General features: G+C 34.4%; 1 protein-coding gene across 1 annotated transcript; it reads left to right on the top strand.

Moving 5' to 3' along the window:
* Nucleotides 1-7,801: 7,801 nt before the first annotated feature.
* LOC119079958 (serine dehydratase-like) lies at nucleotides 7,802-9,099 on the top strand. The gene is made up of 4 exons (XM_037188070.1): nucleotides 7,802-8,009; nucleotides 8,064-8,341; nucleotides 8,399-8,647; nucleotides 8,698-9,099. Exons 1-4 carry the CDS (start codon nucleotides 7,842-7,844, stop codon nucleotides 8,993-8,995), a joined length of 993 nt encoding a protein of 330 aa, XP_037043965.1. The 5' UTR covers nucleotides 7,802-7,841; the 3' UTR covers nucleotides 8,996-9,099.
* The last annotated feature ends 12,209 nt before the right edge of the window (nucleotides 9,100-21,308 follow it).

Genomic DNA, 21,308 nt, shown 5'->3' with positions numbered 1-21,308 from the left:
TTTTATGTGTCGATGCAAAGATAGACCCGAATTCCATCTCCTATAATGTAAATTTTACCACACATACCTGTCGTATACACCGAAGTCAATCACTATAATACATTGACAAATGTGACTACAAAAAAATTGGAATGAGAAATGAAATTGGTATAGGCAAGGAAAATGTCGTGAGTTCATGGTTCCTTGTAAGTTTGTTGTTTTGGCAAGTGTGAGCTTTGCCAATTGTACATTTACGTTTTACCACACAGAGACATATAAACCATTATATTACAAAAAGGCGCATTTTGCTACGCGAGCCGAAGGGTGCATTTATGTTAATTGAATTTCCTGGATCCAAGATTCCATTTGAGTATTCATTTTGACAATAAACATAGCTAACGCCGACCCGTACGAAACACCTATTCGTATCAAAAGCCTTTCATGTGAAACTCTTCATTTGTCTTACTTCATTTTCTTCTCTGCTGAAAAACTATTCTCCCTTTAAAATCACTTACATTATCCACTCTTTGCCTTGCTATCATATACAAATAAATTGCCGGAGGCAATATAGACAGCCCCGTACGAAGTCGAATTTCATAAAATCTTATTTAAACAGCTATATACCGCTATATTTAACTATATTTCACTATAAATAAACATTTCACAGAGGAATATGCTATTTTATAGCTCCAGTTAGCCCCAGGTAGCTCAATCGGTAGAGCATAGGACTCATACCCAAGAGGTCCCGGGTTCGACTCCCGGTGCAAAAATGCTTGCCTGGTTTTATTCTAATCACTTGGTGATTAAGCACTCGCTATTAGTTATCTAATGGCTGTACGACCGTAACAAAGTCGCAAATTTCAAAGAAATCCAATATTCGATTTCTTCGCTACAATCACGCCATATTGACATAATGTCAATGACACAATTCACAATATACAACAGACTGTAGGATAAGCGCCATCTATGATCGACTAGTCGCTCATTGGGAAAATGCATGAGTCATTAGTGATGGTTGTGGTCTTCGCATACCACTCGTGGCTTAGAGAATTCACAACGTATGGGACGTTTATACGGTCGATTTGTGAGCTATCTGAGTCCGAAGAGATATGATGAAAAATCACAATTCATATGATCAAGTGACTTGTGCAATAGCACAACAGGCCCACTAGAGGCTTAGGTGCTGGGCTAACCCCCTTCCCATCCAATCCAATCCAATCCAATCCAATCCAATCCAATATAGCTCTATATGTCTGTATATAGCTCAACATAGCTGTATATAGGTATAGGTATAGGTATATAGGTATAGATGTCCGTATATGTAATCCCTGAAACCCCACACACATAACCGATTACTTCTCTGTTAACAGAAACTATCTTAGTACCATTTTTCCCAAGATATTTCAATTTTACTAAAATCCAATATGGCCGCCGGCAGCCATTTTGTTAGGAGACCGGAAATAGTGCCGTCGCTTTACATTCGTTTATACTCGAGATATTGACAAAATACTCCACGTTCGCTGTACGGCCGAGTAGCCAGATAAGAGGTCACTCCAAGAAACCTAGCTCACGCTCCGGAGAACATAATTTCAAAAACTTTTTTTTCCCTGATTGGTACGGTCAATGCCTATCTAATAAAGCTAAAACAGACGAAATATGTTCAAATGTGGCCGACCTACAAGCAAAAACTGCTTGCCGCCCTGTGCCTGTTTCACACCAAGGGGTCTAACTCACAGGTCGGTCATCCGATTTCCAAAAACTTTTTTTTTGTCTATTGGTATTGTAAATACCTTTTATTTGACGTATCACTTGCAAGTGTAACGTTTAAATGTCCGGAGATATCTTCGAAAAACCGTAAAGCACTTATTGGGCCACAGCTCGGGAGGGGTCGATCCAAAATCACTCATCTTCGAACTTAGCCTGTCTTTTGACATAACCAAACGGGAAAAAAAGAATCGGATGCGTTTTACTCAAGTTATCGTGCAGACAGACGGACGGACAGACAGACAGACGGACATTTTTTTTTCACTGATTTTTTTACTCAGGGAGTCCAATTCGACGTGTTACAAACTTATGCGTAAACCTATAAGACCCCAGTACTTCGTACGGGTCTAAAAACACTTCTACGGAATATGTATAAATTTCTAACAGGTGAAACAGGCATTAAATGCTCTAAAATTTAATTTAAAATTTCAACGACAAATCTTTAAAATCAATTTAATTGCAAAGGCAGTATCGACAAAGTAGACACGATAAACTGTTATGAAACAAGACGATAACTGAACGAAAGTTCATGGACACACAAAAATCTATAAATAAAAAATTAGCAGACTTTTCTGTACTTCTTCATTAATTTACTGTATACTTGTTGGGCCAATTACCAATTACAATATTAACAGAACGTAATTGTAATATAAATCAGTGTCAAGATCACCGTTTGCCGTATTTTAACAGAGTACTAAACGATAATCACCAACTACTTATTTAAAGGACCGCCTTAATTGCACATTGTACATCCAAAACACACCAATGTCCTTACATTTCTTGAATGGGTAGACATAAATACCAATTAGGAAAATGGTTTCGTCAATAATTAAACATGTTGATGTCTAGCAAAGTCATGTAGTCAAACATAGGGTTACCATTCGGTTTCTTCCTTCGATTTGTTTTTCTAATTCTTCACAAAACTTATCAAATCAACAGAAATTTCCGTACACAAGCATGAAATATATAATTATTTCGGACCTGGGAACCCTAGGTATCGATGAATCCTAGAATATCGCGTATTTAATTGTTTTGCGTAACAATGCAAGTAAAACAATAATTCAGTTCAGTTTCGAAAAGGATTAGAATCGGACGTGTTTTGTGGAGCATTTATTCGAGTAAAATGGAAGACTATTTCAGTATTCTTAAAAAAATGCTACAAACTATGGGATTGGACATATTTTCGAAGCAACAAAAAAAGTTGCGTCTAATTATACGAATGACTTACATTGTCACATTGCTATTTATAATTTTGGCATTGTTTTATTCGTCGATTGATTCGCAAAATGATTTTGTCGATAAAGTTCTTAAGAATATGTACAATCTGGGAAACGTAGCCGTACTCATTCAAATTGTAGTATTTTTGAAGAACAAATCAAAAATATTAGACCTGTCGATTTGGTTGAAACAATCGTATATGGAACGAAATTTGTTGATTGTACAACGCTATTCAAAAGAGCATTTAATGGAAAGATACAAAACTATTTCGGTAAACTTGATAAAGTAAGTGTATCGTTTAGTGTATCGGACCTGAAACCTGAAATTCAGCTCTGGTTGAGGTTTTTTAGCAGACTTGAAGCTCAGTTCAACTTTAAAAACTGAGCTGCAAATTAGGTAACCTTAAAAGGTTGTCTGAACCTGCCCTGACTGAAATTCAGGTATCAGGTTATATCAGCTCCGATCAAACTTAAGCAGATTCAGAAAAATCGGAGATAAAACACGTCCAGACGGATTAGTGGCACCATTTATGGACCATTTTATTGACGGTCTTCTCTTTCCATTATATAGAATGACATTACTTTCTGGATGTATTATGGCAATCATGAATTGTTTAATTCCTTTTATTGTTCCTGATGGTTACATATATCCAATCCATCTTTCGTTTACAAATTCGAAAGCGATTAACGCTACCATAAACTTCGGATTGCAGGCATACACGTGGCTGATGAATTCTACATTTCTCACTGTTAAATCTTGTCTTTTCATAAGTTTTACAATTAATTTATTGTTTAAACTGAAAACGATCAGTGAGATTTGTAACAGTGTCGGCGAAAGTGAGGGACTGCAATTTATGAATTCATTTAACATTGAGAAAGTACAAAACCCTCGCACGGCAGCTATGACGATTATACTGAAGGCCTCTAAAAAATCTAAGAGCACATCGACAGCCGAATTGAAACTTATAATTGATTTACACAATGAAGTCCTCAAGTATGTATGATAGAGCGGGAATATTTAATTCTTTCCTTTTTTAAATTTTGATCAAGAAAAAACTATGTTTCACATGAAACCCTTAGTATCTCTCACATCTTCAACAATTCAAAAATACCATATTTTCAAAAAAATCGTTTTTGGACAGATGAAAGGTCGAAAGTGTACTATACTCGTACCAATGTTAAAGAATTCGTATTTTCGTCGATTTTTAAAACTTTGTAACAAAGTCATAACTGGCCTTATATGAAAAACGAAAAAAACAAAAAAAAATCCTCGGACATTTATAATTCGTCGGACTATATGAAAAAACATCGTAAATACAAGTGTTGAAACACTAGATAAAATTAATCTCTCATAAATTCGTCAGTACCTTCGTATTATTACAAAGTATTATTATTGATACAAATCAACAGGAGGATGGGTACATCCACCCTACCCACATCGCCATTCATCACCACTTCTACAAATCAAGAAAACCGACGAAAATCAAAAATTATTTTTTGTTACTTATTTCCCCTGTCGTTTAGGAATAACGTCAACTCCGGCTCAAGCTGGAAACCTCTCATTAGCTAAAAAAGCATTAGGAAAATACTTATTATGCAATTCAGTGATGATATTAGTAACTTACGCCGCCTGTGTGCAATGTCGTATGAACTAGTGTGAAAAAGTCACGTGCAAGTGACGTCACGATACGATTATGTTTGATATTTGTTCGAATTTCTTCATTGCATAATATAAAGCGTTGTATGCAACACGATTCGGATTGGCAATCTGCCATTTATTACGATAATACAACTTCAAACGATTCTTGTTACATAAATAACTATTACGTAACTCAGACAAAATGCACCATTGCGACGATTTATGCAACTAAGACATCTAAACGGAGCAATTTTAAAACGTTGTATGAAACATAGAAATATATTTCAATTAATTGTGCTTTCTCCGATAAATTTTTACAGCACATGAATTTTACAGCGAAACACTTGCGAATGACCGCACTTTCTTCTATATACATTTTGACCAAAGCACCTAGCAGGGTAATAGAAAAAAATAGAGTAGTACTTTAATCGAAGTATGCGAATATTTCCATACCTTTTTTTCATAATGTCATTGCAAAATTACCATTAAGGCTGCTAATGGTAATTGGTATCAAAAAACTACTCTATTTGACGTGTAAAAACCTCTATTACCCTGCTAGGTGCTTTGTTTTGACAGATGAGCTGTAGTGTTAAAAAAAATTAAAGGTGAATCTGAATACTGCATAATTAATTGACGAGTAAATTTTTCCGATTTCTTTAGGCTATAAAAAAAATCTCTCGGTGATCCTTGGCCACTGGCGTTTTAAGGCATTTTAAATTAGTGAATTATTTTTCAATTGATCAAAATTTAAAAAGAGAAGGTCTCCGTTAATTGTTTAACTAATGCACACAATACTATTGACACCATTTTCCCATTTTTACCGACTAGTACGTTCAAAAAATTGATTCAAGTCGAAGAGATTAACTTACTTACATCAGAAATACTGGTACTCTGTGCTAGTGTTACTTTCTTCATATTAATACTTAGCGATGATCTAACAAGATCCATCCCATTGTTACTTTTGTTATTGGTGCTCTACGTTCAGATATTTTTCGTTTGTTTGGCTGGTTCCTTGATTCAGATTGGATTCGAAGCAATTGGAAATTCATTGTACTCATCCAAATGGTATTGGCTTGCACCAGCGAATCGTAAAGTACTGGTGACAATAATGATTACTGCGAATAGAGCAAGAATACTGAGTGTTGGGAAATGTAAGTCAGCGAATTTGGAACGGTTCACACTGGTATGTTTGCTATTAAATGTTGTGAAACGATTTTAGTGATTGGGAAATTGATTTAACTTTGATGTCACTTCAGATATCAAAGGCACTTTATCAAATTTACTTCATTGTCAAAGTTTTCTTGGAATAATTTATGGCAACAAGCAAGAACTCTTTGGACAAGAGAATGGATAATTACTCTGGATAATAGAAATTAAATAAGAAAATGTTAAATCTTTTTGTTTCATGAATAAATAACAGGAGCCAGACAAGAAGACTTGTTCTTTGTTTAATTTGGTAATTTTCAAAAGTTGTTTCAAAATCCATTTTTCTGTTACAAATTTTGCTCAGGCGGGTGAATCTCTTACGTTGAATTAATTCCTCACGTTCCTTACGTTCGTTCTACATTCATTCGATTAAACAATTAACCAAGTATTGAAAGCTACACATGCAAGTACACTCTGTAAAAATAGCCAAACTTTTGTAAGGTCTCGGAGTTGAAACACTTTACAAAGTCGATCCCGTTTTCTTATTCAAACAAGCAACGGATCACATAACATGCTTTCGTGCGCTACAACTGAAGATCAAACAAATCCTGAGAAATCAAAAGTTTACCTAGCACACAATGACAAATCTTTATATATTTCTTCAGGTAATACACTCGTATCGTCATCTCATGCGCGATAATAAACATGTTATAAAATTGTGAGCAATTTAAATTTCCTTTTAATAATATGCAAACAAACATAATAATCGTTTTAAAATGACCGCTATTGACAAAATGTTCTATATTATACATATTGTGCGTTCAATTCGTCTTTATGCTAGGAATGTTTGTGTATACATTTCATTGGAGCAAATATTTGAATTTGTCAAAGGAAATTTGAGAGAAGCAAATAAACACTAAAATTGCATTTAATTTCAAGAAAACCATATGTCTTTGTCGCTTGCTTTGCAGTAAACATACAGATTCGGTCTTCGTTATAGAAAATTTTTATTGGAGTCAGCGGCCAAAATTACCCATCAAGTAAGACGACAAGAATATCTGCCGTAATTTGTATAAAAGATCGAGGGGGAAACCACTCTTTTTTATTGACGTGATTAACATGATGACGAATCAGTGATTAACCAGCATTTAACCGGGGAAATCGTCGCAAAACTACAATTAATGGTGAAATATGGTGGTTAATCATGTTAAATCAATGATTAACCGTGCGTATTCACAAAAATCATGTTGCTGATTGACAGATTTACTGATTAACCATGTTAATCACAAAAGAGTGGTTTCTTCATCGTAAAAGATTTAGTGAAAATTAAGTTACGACATATCATCGGACAGATCTATTACTTCATTTGAGTATTTAATTCTAAGTATTTTTATAAATTGATTTCAAATCTGTTACTTCATTTATTGAACATATTTATTCCTTTATAAAACCATATTAGGTCCATAGGTCCGTAACAGATTAAGAGTATTCAACTGAATTCGAAAGTAACCTTCAAGAATTTGAAATTCGGTTCGAGGTTTCTACATTGATGATACATCCCAAAATTTACATTTGCAATCCCGCTGGCCTATCCTTAACCTATTATAATTTTAGGTCCAAATATTCCCAACAGATACCAATTTGTCATAAAATCTATTACTTCATTGTCATTCAACATACACTTTCCACTTTTGTCAGGAGGTGATACGTAAGATTTGTTAATGTCTCTGTAAGCAAGTAAGTTAAAACGTAGACCTACGTCAACTGAGGGTAATAGAAGACTGAGCCGTATAATCACATCGTAAACAGTAAATGTACGTAAATAACAAGACACCATAATACGAGGTTTGTTAACCCTTGTTTAAAAGAAATTCCGTAAAAACAGAAGAAATTCCGTCATACATAAGAACGAATGAGAAAGATACGTGTGTGAATTGTGATATAAAAGTAGTCTCAATGTATATTCGATTAGTGCTTATCGCTGAATGACTTTCAATGCTCACATTATCACTTACTGATTAGATACTCTCGTCTCCTAAACTATATTTAAATTGGATTGAAGAGTTAGTTAGAAACGTCGAGTCGTTGCAGCAATAATGGACAAATTCGATTTATCCGTTTACAAAATAGCAGTTGAAACACCGCTAATCGAAAGTGTACCGATTTCACAATATACACCCAATTTTAATGTTCATCTGAAACTAGAAAATACTCAACCTTGCGGTAGTTTCAAGCAACGAGGTATCGGTCTACGATGTTTGAAGGTTGTACTGTATGATGTTAATGGCATTTTGCTTATTAAATCGGTTTACCATCAGGCTAAAGAGGCTGGCTACACAAAAGTGATTTCGTCGTCCGGTGGAAATGCGGGTCTTGCTGTAGCGCGTTCGGCTCGTGTTCTTGGTCTCGCAGCTACAGTAGTTGTACCACTTACAACTAATCAACATGCTATTAGCCTCTTGAAAGAACAACATGCGGAAGTGATACGACACGGTTCTGTCTGGAACGAAGCCCATGAATTTGCTTTAAAACTAGTTGATGAACAGAGCTCCATAAAGTCGTGCTATGTTCACGCATTCGATGATCCTGTTGTCTGGTATGTCAATTATGGATTAAAACCTGAAACGTAAACTATCTCAATGTAATCCGCTAGGGAAGGACATTCTTCAATGGTTATGGAAATATCAAATCAGCTTACGAATCAACCAAAAGCAATAGTTTTGTCATGTGGTGGTGGAGGACTTCTGATCGGTATTCTTGAAGGCATCAAGAAATTAAATTGGTACGATACTGAGGTGATCGTTGTTGAGACTCATGGAGCTCATTCATTTAATTTAATGACGGAATCTGGAGGCAAAAGAGCTCGTCTAGACAAAATAACAAGTCGTGCGACTACATTGGGGTAAATGAATATTCTTACGATGAAGAATTTTAATCAATCATTCTTTTAAGTGCGTTGGAAGTAGCACCTAGGCTTGTGGATGACTATTGGCAGAATCAATTTCGCATGACTTCTGTACTTGTGAGTGATGAAGAAAGTATTGAAGCGATTACAAACATTGTCGACCAACATCGTATGCTTGTTGAGATGTCGTGTTCGGCATCAGTGGCTGCTATATACAACGGATCTGTGGAGAAGCTACTCAAATCAAAGAACATAGCTTCAGGTGACATTGTCGTCATACTTTGCGGCGGGTCGGGTATAAACATGCAAGTATTAAACGAATTGAAATCGATAAGTAAGTTATAGTAGTAACTCGTAGCTCAAGAACTATAACAGCACAATTATCGAGGAGACTAAAATAAAATTGTCGACCATGAAACATGTAGAATTTTTTTTATTGAAGTCTCCTTGAATACATCAGGTCACAGCAGAGAAAAGATGACAGGTGCTGCTGCGCTGACTCTAACAATCATGTTTCTATGTAACCAGTAACCATGCATCATTCGACATCAAAATTTTACTTGTAGCTTTATCCCAGCATCACCTGTTATCATTTCGCTGACCTCCTTCCAAATCGGCTAGGTCCATCACTTTCAACTCGTCAAAATGAAAATTTGAACAGAGGTGCATGATCTACTAATAATCAAACAACACATGCGACATTTTTAACAAAAGAGTACAGTGTTAGAGTCTACAGTCACTAGTGTTAAGGAATTAAATTTCCGAAATTATTACTTGTGAAGTAATGAAAAGCAAATAATTTCTATCTGGACAATGTTTGCAATTTGTGAATCCACAGCCTAACACAAAATCAATTACCCATTTATCCAAAATATCAAATCGTTTTAATTTTAGTATGATAAAGATACTTAAACATTAATTATGGGCTTCATTTCAACACAAACGCTGCAGTATGATTATAAACAATCAATTTCGTTTTTTTCGTCTCTCGATCGTATTTTTACATCATACCTGCACTCTCATCATAATCATCCAATCATCCATGTTAAGAAAGAAAAAAACACAATTTTTGTCTTTATTTTATTCGCTTTTAAGTTTTTATTCACTTTAGATGCTTAACGATGATATGAAAATTAGAAAATTGCCGGTTATATAAAATAATGTGTTTGAAAATTGTTTATATTAATCAACACAATTATTATGTTGAGTTTGATAGCCTCTTTACATCGCATTCGTTTATTAATTTACTAAAAATTTGCTTTGCTGAAAAAGACAATCAAGACAGAACGGCTAATAGTAGATTATGTATCTATGTCCAAAATGTTTATTTTGACGACTTGGAAGTTATGTACAGAGCTGAAGCAGTTACATAATTTTGGACATAGATCTCATTTGCCTCCAGATTGTGGATGCTTCACTTTACACGTTTCGATCAACCTTATCAATTCTTTTGATCTGGAGAAATTGATGAAAAAAACTGAGGTTGATTTCTTTGTAACATGCAGTTTCTTTATCCACATAGTTCACTGATCATACACAACAAATATAGAATTTATAGACTTGAAACACCGTTTGCAAAGCACCTAGCAGGGTAATAGAAAAAAATGGAGTAGTACTTTAATCGAAGTATGTGTATATGTCCATACCAATTTTTCCTTAATGTCATTGCAAAATTACCATTAATGCTGCTAATGGTATTTTTGGTATCAAAATACTACTCTATTTGACGTGGTAAACCTTTATTACCCTGCTAGGTGCTTTGCCTATTGTCATACTAAGCAGAAGCCATGAAAACGAACTGTGTCGTAGTAAGGGGACCGTGCCGCGATTTATCGACTCGTATGTTAAAATGTGTAATAACATACGTTATGCTTACGTATAATAAGGTTGTTTTCTGCATCAGTATTCTGGTCTGCCTATGGGAATCTACTCTTTATCCATATACCTAAGTTTCCCTTGTCTAGTTGTTCAATGGAAAAGATCGAGATTCTTGTAAACGTTGGTTGTTATCGACCAGACAATACATGAAAGTTAAGGTGTTATACATTTCACTATCTCGTTGTTATACGGATGTAAAGAGCGTTTTAACTTATCGTGATTTTTGTGGTCATTAGTGATAACAGATGCCGTCCATTCACGAATGTTCCAACGTTATTTTTCAAAAATTTTAAACAAATTGCGCATCTGTCCTTGAAATATTTACGTTTGATCATTTTCTCTTTCTTCTAAAGCTTTAAGTTTAGGGAAGGACTTACAGTGTTGGAATATTTTGCTGTTGAACTTTTAGTGTGTTGTCTCAAATCTGCTCATATTGATACAACATCAATATTCTATATGAATCAGAGTCGAATATATTTGTCCGCGAATTAACGAAAAATTTATGCAGTTCATAAAGTACAATTGTTATGACCTCAAATTTGCAACATTTTTATAGCTTTTATCTCCAAAAATGTCAGCTTTTATATCTTGAAATTTGCATTGCTAAACAATGTCTTGGTGTTAAATGTATTTTAGCTTGCGATACACTTTATTTTTCTTTTTATTTCTTTTAACATTTTATTTGCCATAAACTATAATCAATTCTTTGATAAAAGCGCATCACTGATGAAGGATTTGTGACGCAAGCCTATATGGTATTAACTAAAAAAACGTTGTAAAAATGAACGACAATTGACCTCAAAAACTGAGTAGTGGAAATAAGATCTGTTGCTACCTTATTGGAGGTGTTTAGGTGCTCTCCCTTCACTTTCTTGTATTTTATTTTTGCACTAAAAATTAGCTAATTAGAACTTAACAAACAAACAAGAGATGTTACGGTGGTTGTTTAGTGTTTGACCATTTCTTTTTCTAGGTTCAATCTGCTTCTACATTTTATGAGACATTAATTCATTGTTTGTGATGAATGTTTGTGATGAAGTGTTAATTAGCTGTACTAAATAAAGATAAGTCCTCTAAGTCATTGACCGACAGTTACATGTTTGGGTTTAATTCAACGCGTATAAGTAAGAAATTTTTATTTGCAAGTGTCTAAGCATGTGCAAGGAAGCTTGTGTGCTGCAGGAGGTCTCGGGATTGGCTCAGCCTATTGCGCTTTTATATAGTCAAATGTATGCTTAAACAAATGAAGTACAAGGCGAACTTTAAACAGCAGTAGCAGATTTATTGATTATACATGCTAGCTGTTTCTACAAGATTGTAGAATACATTGTTTTCGATCCTGTGAAATCTAGACTTCGTATGTAAATTGTACGACATTGACGTGACTAATATACGATGGGGCCGTACAAAATCTACTATGTCCATGCAACGCAAAAATATATTCATTTTTTCGGTGTCTAGGAACACTTACGGAGGAACATCCCAGTTCCCATTATTTGTAATGTACTAATAACAATAGAATTTCGAATAAACTTGGTAACAGTTAACAAAATCGGTCGTGCGACAAAAATTTCAAGATTATTCAGATTATTCTTCTTTCGCCGTGGATCAACCGAACACATGCACCAAGTGGTATGTGTGTCTATATAAAAGATTTAAAAAAAATCTTTCTTTATTAGAGAAAGATTATACACGAGCAGAGATGTTACTCATTTCATATTCAATATCACACAATGAATATTATATGTATATATAGAAGTGTATGCACATCAAGTTCTGATTCTGGTTTTTCTATAAAAGACCACCCAATTTCAAAATTTGCGGTTTTATTTACTAATAATCTGTTATTTATTTCACACATTCGAAATTGAATGTGTCAAATATATGTAGTCAATGTAGTCATATTAATACAAATTTACATATGTGAATAGAGACATAAAAATTATTATTCAATTTTATATATATGTGGAGGGAGATGGAGAGAGGAGGTCGAAAGTGTATATTTAAATTTATCGTTATTAATTATTTGGTGTTTTATAGTTAATTTTGTATTGGAATAGATAGACTTTTGCAGTAATTAATGAAGATCATTATTGAAATGCTTAGTTATATTATAGAAAATAACGAATTGGAATTGAAGAGAAACCGTTTATTTTTTCAATAAATGGTGTGGAATTTACAACGAGTTATTATCGTTATTAATCTTTTTTATTGATAGACATGCTATAAAATGTTATAGGCTCGATGCAGCTTAATAAGAATGTTCAACAGAACGCACCAGTAATCGTCTTGTGACTTTTTTTTCTTATTAAATTTTTAATTTCTACGAAGGTTTCCAGCACAAAGTATTGCAAAAATTCGATAAGTAAAAGATTTTCTCAGAGAAAACGTTTTTGGTTTGTTATTGGAAGTTACTAACTCCAGACGCAGGTGTGCTTGGCTACACAGTACAAACTGCGGTGTCGACGTACCCTATGAAATATTGTTAAATATATTTTGGAGTATAAAATCATCTAGAAGAGAAGATTATAAACATACATGGAAGGGACGTCGTGACCCTACGAGATTGCCACTCATAAGTATAAATTTTGCTTAGAAAATGATTCAGCCAAGTGATAGGAGGTCGACGATCCAACGTAATGTCCTTGAATAACATTGACGTCACTCGAGTTTTTCAACAATCTGTGGACTTAATATACCCTAAGGTATATATAGGATAGTGGAAGCCAAAGCTCATTGCTTTTCTTTGTCATCATTGTTGATAAACAGATTGGAAATGACTGTTATACCAAATTGTCCGTTTTTTTTGCTACGAATAAGCTTTGAATTAATTTTACATTTTTACTGGCTTAAGGACGAAACAGTCAACCCCAAAAATTTTCGTGTACAGTCTTTGACATTTCAAATATCTCACTGTCAAATTTTTCTGAGAATTTCATTGTGTCATTGCGAAATCACAATGGCATTCTTTGAAAAAAATGACAGTGAGACATTTGAAATGATAAAGCCTGTAGATAACCAATATTCAATATTATTCACCAATTGTATAACAAATTTTTGTAAGCGTTTTTAGCAAACGAAAATTTTCAGTTAATACCCGTGTATACACCTGTCCTTAATCTTTTTTCTGTAACACACGTGAAAACCTATCAAGTGATACTCTCACTTATGTTCGGATCATATGTACATGTACGAAAATTAAACTACAAGAAAAAACGGGAATCTTCTTTTCAAAATTGTGTTTTTTTTGGAACGATCCATGGAAGATGTTTTTTTAATAGGATTTTAGCTCGCACTTTGTTTAAGCGTTCATATACATTGTTATATCGGTCAGTTGAGATATACATATTTGTACATCAGATGTAAGTCGAAGGGATTGGTTAAATATCGCATGAGCGCGTCGATAAGTATGAAAAGGGTTGACAAAAAGAAACTGGTACGGGATACGAAAAATTTGTATTGAATTTGGCTGCATCATGAGTCAATTACGAAACCCTGAATTTGTTTTCTTACTAATTTCTTTAAGCGACCAAGTTGAGACGTATCAACTTACATATGGAAACACGTTATGTTTTTCTCCTTTTTTTATTATTTCACAGTAGGTATGCAAAAAGCATGCACAAAAATATGCTTTAAAAATCAATGGAGGTGTTAAACGTTGCTGAAAAGAATTCTGTTTTACATAGCTTGACACTGCAGACAAAACACTTTTTTTTCGCTGGTGGGAAACCAAATAAAATTTTTGTATTAAATAAACCACATCATCATCAAGATTAGAGGTGTGCGCCGCCGAGTTTTTAGCCGGCGGCGCGGCTTAGCCGAGTTAATGAAGACGCCGCCGCAGATACAAAAATTTCAGCCAGCCGCCGACCGCCGCCGATGCTTTTCGTTGGCTTGAAAAATTTGAATATTAAATTTCATTAAATGTTAGAATTATCAGCTGCACAGTCGATTAACAGATTTTAATTATTTAAAAAGCTATCACTCCCAAGACATTTCTGATTTTCTTAATAAGAGACTGCTTTTTACGTATACCTATCGGAGGTTTCATACTATGAAATTCATAGAGTACCTATGCTTTGTTCCGAAAGGGCTCTCACTTATAGAGCTTCTGAGCGATGGTCTTCCTAAAAACAATTGTTGACTATGGAAGGCAGAGGGATTCTTTTGAAAAACAAGCTACCGAAATCGGACGCATTTTCTAGTGGAATTTTGTATATATGTACCTAGAAAGGACTTCGACCCTAGAAACCAAAACCACTTTCAAAAAAATTCTTTGAAGCTTGTGTGGCTAGCGGGAGGTCATAAAAAAACCGAAAACTTGCACTTTTCTCACAAAATTTTCTCCAGTTACACGAGCCGTACAGGGTCGTGCGGGGTGTCATTAGAAACCTCGAGAAACTTCTGTAAGAACAGTGTAAGTTCTCAGTCTTTTTCGTTTGAAAACTTTAACTACACATATTTCAGTGTGGATGAATTTTAAACCCAATAAGTCTCGATTCGGCCCAATAGTACATGTTCGTGTAGCGTACTGGAGAAATTTTTGTAAGAAAAGTTTATCTAGGGACCAAGAACTATCGATCCATATAACTGCGATAAAAATACTTCCGATTTCGGCACACGGACTTTCAGAAAAATCACTCTCAATGCGTTTTTGCAAATGAGAATGTGAGTCTTTATAAGTAACTGATGGGAGGATACTCAGGTTCGACGAAAAAACAGAAAATGCAAAATTACATAATTCACTCGTAGTCAGTAATGAATAAAAAAAAGAAAATTTAAATTTTCTATAAAATGGATCGGCGCGCTGCGGCTGAGCCGAGCCGCCGATAAAAACCTGTTATGGCTGGCCGCCGCCGGAACCACTACACTCGACTAGCCGCCGCCGAGAATTTTCGCTCGGCGCACACCTCTAATCAAGATTTATTTCGTTGACAATAGCAGTTTTTTATTGCATGAAAAATACTTGGCAGGTTCTTAGCTATTTTTATGGAAATTAAAATTAAAATTTTGGAAAAAAATATTTAAAGACAGCCATCAATTAAATTGCTTCAATAAAGGATACATTTTTCTTACTTGCTAAAAAAAATGGGTGGATCGATAACAACTACAATAATAACCAACAACCTCTGATTGATGTGTTATTAGGTGTTCACTGCAAAATATCATCAATCGATGATAAAATTTCCAATTTTTTTTTTTTGTATATTTAGTTTATTCAATCAAATTAAGTACACAATTAGTTTTTACATAAATATTTGAGGTTAAAATAAATTTACAGTCATCCAGACTTTTTCAAATTTATGTTCGAGATTTCTACATTTTGATTCGTGTTTGGACTCGATAATTCAGAGAGTAAAATTTTTTCTGTAAAATTAAATTTCAGTAGGCATATCACCTTATAGATTGAAAAAAGTATATAAAAACAATCAATTTTCTTATTTTTTTGAAGGGGGGGGGATTACTTAACCTAGAGATACAACTAATCTGTTGTTAACAAATCAAAGTAGAAAGAAACCAATAAATTCTTAATTTTCAATAATTATTATTGTCAATGGGAAATAAAATTTCAAGATGCGCGTGTGTCTAAAGACAACAGCTTAGAGTAAAGGCCTCTTATCAGCGAGTGAGGGGGTTTGTAAATACAGTTAGCGATTCTTTCGTTTGAAAAATTACCAAATTTACTGATAACAGTGTTATCATGTAAATAGGTCTTGCTAAGCACATTTTTAGCCAATTTGTATAAGTACACGTTGAGTCTTGGTACTTTCGCAATTCTGTGCAGTTCCTCAGTAGATATAAATTTATAATTCGTTCTTGACCTTCTGAAGTTTATTGCCATACGAAGGCATTTATTCTCAAAAACCTTCAGCCTTTTAATTAAGTACTTTGGTAAGGTATGCCAAACCGCCACAGCATAGGTGAGAACCGGTCTAAGTATAGTCACATAGATTTTAACCTTCACATCTTGTGAAATGCCATTATTCGCTTTCATGATAGGATACAGTTTATGCAGCCCAGTGTTTACCTTGAGTAACATTCTGTTCACATGTTCGTTATGCTTGAGGTTCGATTGAACATAATAACCCAGAAAACGGACGCTGTTCTTGAATGGGATTTTTGTGCCATTCATTAAAATAGCACACGAGTTTTCACGGACAATACGCGAACGGTTTGATCTCTGAATGAAGAGTGCTTCCGATTTTTGCACATTCACTTTAATTTTCCAGGTTTGGTAATATCTATGCAACTTATCGAGGTGGCTTTGTACATTTGATCTTGCTCTACTATGCGACAATCGAGTTGAGAAAATGCTCGTATCGTCTGCAAAGACTGTTAGAGTTGTGTTCATATGCGTCGGGAGGTCTATCATAAATATAATAAAGAGTAAAGGACCTAATATAGATCCTTGTGGAACCCCATCATTCACAGATACTGAGTCAGACAGCTGGTCTCCCAACTTAACTCTAAAGCTCCGTTCTTTGAGATAGGAAAACACAATTCTGATGAGATAATTTGGGAAGTTCATCTTCATCAATTTATATATGAGTCCCTCAATCCACATCGTGTCGAAAGCCTTCTCTATGTCCAGGAATGCTGCTATTGTCACTTTGAGATCGTTAAAACCAATGATTGCTTCTTCGAATAACCTTATGAGAGCATGTACGGTGGAGTGCTTGCTCCTAAAGCCGAATTGGCTGTTGGGTAATAGATCATTTTCATCACAGTATTCTAGCATTCTAACATAGAGAACTTTTTCTAGGATTTTACTCAGGCCATTTAAGAGACTGATGGGTCTAAAATTCTTTGCCTCATTTGCCGGTTTACCCGGCTTCGGAATCGGTACAACGTGGGCTGTCTTCCATGAACTGGGGTAGTATCCCAAACTCAGAATACAATTAAACAACTTAGCCAGAAGTACATGTGCTGAAACAGGAAGTTTCTTCAGGACAACGTTCGGAATAGCATCAGGTCCACTAGACTTTTTGTTTTTAATACCTTTAAGAATACGGCTGATTTCATCAGCGTCTGTCAATCGAGGTTCAAATAAATTTTGCGCGACCAACTGAGAGAACGAATTCACCTCAGACAACACGACTACATCAAAATCAGGATCACCCATTTCTCTATTCTGTCGGTGAACGTCGCCATATACTTTAGCAATGGCGTTAGCTTTATCGAATGGATTACTAATTAGAGAGCCATCACTTGCCTTCAGTTCGGGCACCGTCTTTCTATTATCACCCAAAAGTTTATTGATATTTTTGAACATTTTACTGTCTGGTCTGATTTGCTTCAGCTTATTCATAAGCATATGGGAGTCCCTCGCATCAATACTAGCCCTTATGCACTTGTTCAAACGATCAATTTCAAATTTCAACCCGGCATCATTAAGTTTTCGCCGAAAATATGCCCTCCTCAATCTTTTCTTCTCTGCAATGCAGTCCCTCAAATGTCGTGGGAAATGGTTCTTTCCAGTAAAACACTTCTTAGGTACAGACTCATCCATTGCAATTCCAATCACTTCAGTCAAATGCTCAACGCAACAATCAATGTCATTGGAATCAATCAATGTACCCAATTTTAGTCCATCGTCAACTACTTCCATGAATCTAGCCCAATCTGCTTTATTGTACATAAATTGTTTAACGGGGGCCTCGTATGATAAGTCATCATCAATGTTCAAAATGTATTGATCGGGGCAATGGTCAGGGTTGAGCTCAGTAATATTACTACTAGTCGCTCTTCCAAATTTCCAAATAATCGATACTATATCAATCGAATGTTTTATCGATAATCGATAAATATCGACTGATAATCAACAAATATCCACTGAAAATCGAATTATCAGTCTATATTTGCCGATTATCAGTCGATATTTATCGATTTTCAGTCGATATTTATCGATTATCGATAAAACATTCGATTGATATTGATTTTCTGAAAATATCGATAATCGATTCCAGGGAAATAATCGATATTTTATCAATCGAATGAATTATCGAACATGCCTATGTGTTATATTATAGTAAACTGTATGTCAAAAGAAATGAAGTAAAAGATTTCGCATCTATTTCATAAAACTTGTTCGTTCAAATGAAGTAGTGGACCGATATTACCATTGCTGAAATACTTGCTGTCTTCGAAAAATAAAAAAAATGATTTCTTTACACGTTGTTAAGAGTGGTTGCTTCATTGGCTATATATTATTGGATTAAAGTGTCAAATTTTATTTTTTGAAAGAAAAGATCGATTTTTGACTGGCTGCGTCATTATTGTGAGCAGTCTTTTTTTTGCTCAAAAAACATCAGTCAAAAAGACAGAGAGGGTAGAAAGAATTTGAGACGAAATGTTGTGGTGAGAATACTATCGATTCAGTGTGAACTATACATAAATGCACTTACACTTTACTCTGTACTGAAAGCGAGGACATCGAATCGGAAATCAAAATTATTCAAGCATTAAATTTAAGGTACGATCACACTTTCGATCTATAAAAATGGAAAGTAAATCGACCACAATCCAATCTCAACACATAAACGAAAATCTTTGGTGTAACAATATATTTTGAAACCTCACCAAACAAAAGAGAAATCAATAACACGACATTAAGAGGGATGTTCACAGCGGGACTTTTTAAAATTAATTTTGTATTGTGTCCTTTCACACGGCCACGACATTATGTACTGTATGAAAACAAAAGATATACAATTTCCATTCCAATGACTGACCGTGTTCATAAACTTGGTTCAAACTGTTACATGAATGAGAGATGAAGAGCTCCACCTAGTGCTCTATAAAGCAAAATGTATGTTAAAACCATGGTAAATATAGTGTTTAAGGTACTGTCATATATAACCGAATTAGATGTACTGAGTCTGCAGAGGCACGAAAGTTCGATACAAACGCCATAGACTGTTATGATCAGAGCAAGAGAACCTGAAACTAGTTAATTATAATTTGCCTTGGAGTACTTGTCAAAATATTGTTTTCTCTTTCAATATGTTACGTTGAGAGCGAGAGGACCGAAGACCAGTCTATTATAAGTTGTCTTGGGGTACTTGTCATAATATTTCTTTCTCTTTCATCATAACACTCTATCTCATCCCTTCCTTAAAAACAAAAAATGAAAAATGAAATCTGTAAAAATATAGAACTTATGTTCATATGAATGCGCATTACCTCCACACTATTGCTACCTTGGTTAAAATTTATGAAGCAAAGAATTTTTTGTCAACCCCAATGAAGACTTTATACAAAAGAGGTAGTAGATTTAAACTTAGGGTGACGATACACACGCTGTTTGTATATATAGTTGAATTAATGTTGTGAGTGATAACGTCCGATAAGTAACAAATTAGTTGTGTTCAATAAAAATTGAATAAGTTGATTTAAGTAAAACAATTTGAAAGTTTTTAAATAAATAAATTCCCTTGCAAACATATTTATATTTGGCAATAATAAACATTTTGGTTAATAGTGTGAAAAAGTCATTTTTCGTAAATGAGTGAATGGTCATGAACTTTGACGAATTTTCGAAATTCGGAAAAAAACTTTGGAAATTTTTTTAGCGAAAAAAACTCTGCTTTGGACGTTACCACCCGCCCAAACAGAACCATCTCATTTTCAACGGTTGTGTATTACATATTCTGTATAGGATTCGGTATTTGTCTCTGAAGTCTAAACAAATCGCCTCCGTATCGCACTCATGAAATGAATTTCTATCAAAAACATTTGCTTAAAAATTCAGGTCGCGCATACCATTAGCATCATATGCCATTCAAAAAAAAACCCTTCACCCAAATGTCCAAATCAAAATTTCTCTGACATGTTTTTAAAACGAATATGTTAATTGTACTGTTATTGTTATTCTTTCAAAAGTATAAGAAGAAAAAAATTAAAATAAACACAAACGCCATTATTTTTCGTTTTTCAAACATGGGCCACATGAAACTCGTGGAACGCTCGAAAAATTATTATGTATGTGGATATGATCATTGTTATAATTCCCGTCACCTATAATCTACATTTTAAATATTAAATAAATATTAACGAGCATGCATCTCATAGAAACAATTTAAGAGGCACCATTAAGTCAACACTGATGTTTTCAAACACACACACATCATATTGATATAAGTTGGACGTTTTTCGTGTGAGAAACGAGAAAGTTAAAATAACAACAACCAAAAAACTTTGCCTTTAATCAAATATGAAATTGTGTGTAGGGATACATTTTGTCAAGAATGATTATTTTTTTATTTGTTTGTTTAGTTCAAACTGAGAAATTCATGGAATGATTTCATTTATGAAACGTAACAGTCATTTCATAATTTATTTTGAGTGCTTAGTGAAAAATCTCTTATCTGTACCTACCTTTATGGTAACGGAAACAATATGAAGACTGTCTATTTTTTAGATCTTCTACATTTAAAAAAAAACTTGGTGATGGTTTGGTTGCCTGCATTAGTTAGGAGTTGTAATAAATAAATTAAATATAAAAAATTCGTCAGCGAAGAAGGGACAACAACAAAACCTAATGAGGACTTCCTTTTACAAACGACAGTCGCAATCGAATTGCTAAATCTATTATTTAGGATCTTCTAATTTTAACATAAAATCTCCGGTATTTAGGGTATTTGATGCAGAAAATTCATGTAGATTATTTTGAACTGGTTGAAAAACCTTTTTCCAAGACTATTTGGAACATTTCAACCAAAAATGCAACGGGCCAACAATTTCAACAATTTTCCACCCACGAAAGCTCAGACATCGTGCT

The sequence above is a fragment of the Bradysia coprophila genome, unplaced genomic scaffold (assembly GCF_014529535.1).
Source record: "Bradysia coprophila strain Holo2 unplaced genomic scaffold, BU_Bcop_v1 contig_350, whole genome shotgun sequence".
In the NCBI taxonomy this organism is placed as follows: Eukaryota; Metazoa; Arthropoda; class Insecta; order Diptera; family Sciaridae; genus Bradysia; species Bradysia coprophila.
This window is presented reverse-complemented; position numbering and strand designations above follow the sequence as displayed.

Excerpts from the sequence above, each read along its gene's own strand:
- LOC119079958 (XM_037188070.1), top strand. The coding sequence starts at position 7,842 with ATGGACAAATTCGATTTATCCGTTTACAAAATAGCAGTTGAAACACCG. Across the intron at positions 8,010-8,063 it reads TCGGTCTACGATGTTTGAAG|GCTAAAGAGGCTGGCTACAC; the intron begins GTTGTACTGTAT and ends GTTTACCATCAG. Across the intron at positions 8,648-8,697 it reads AGTCGTGCGACTACATTGGG|TGCGTTGGAAGTAGCACCTA; the intron begins GTAAATGAATAT and ends CATTCTTTTAAG.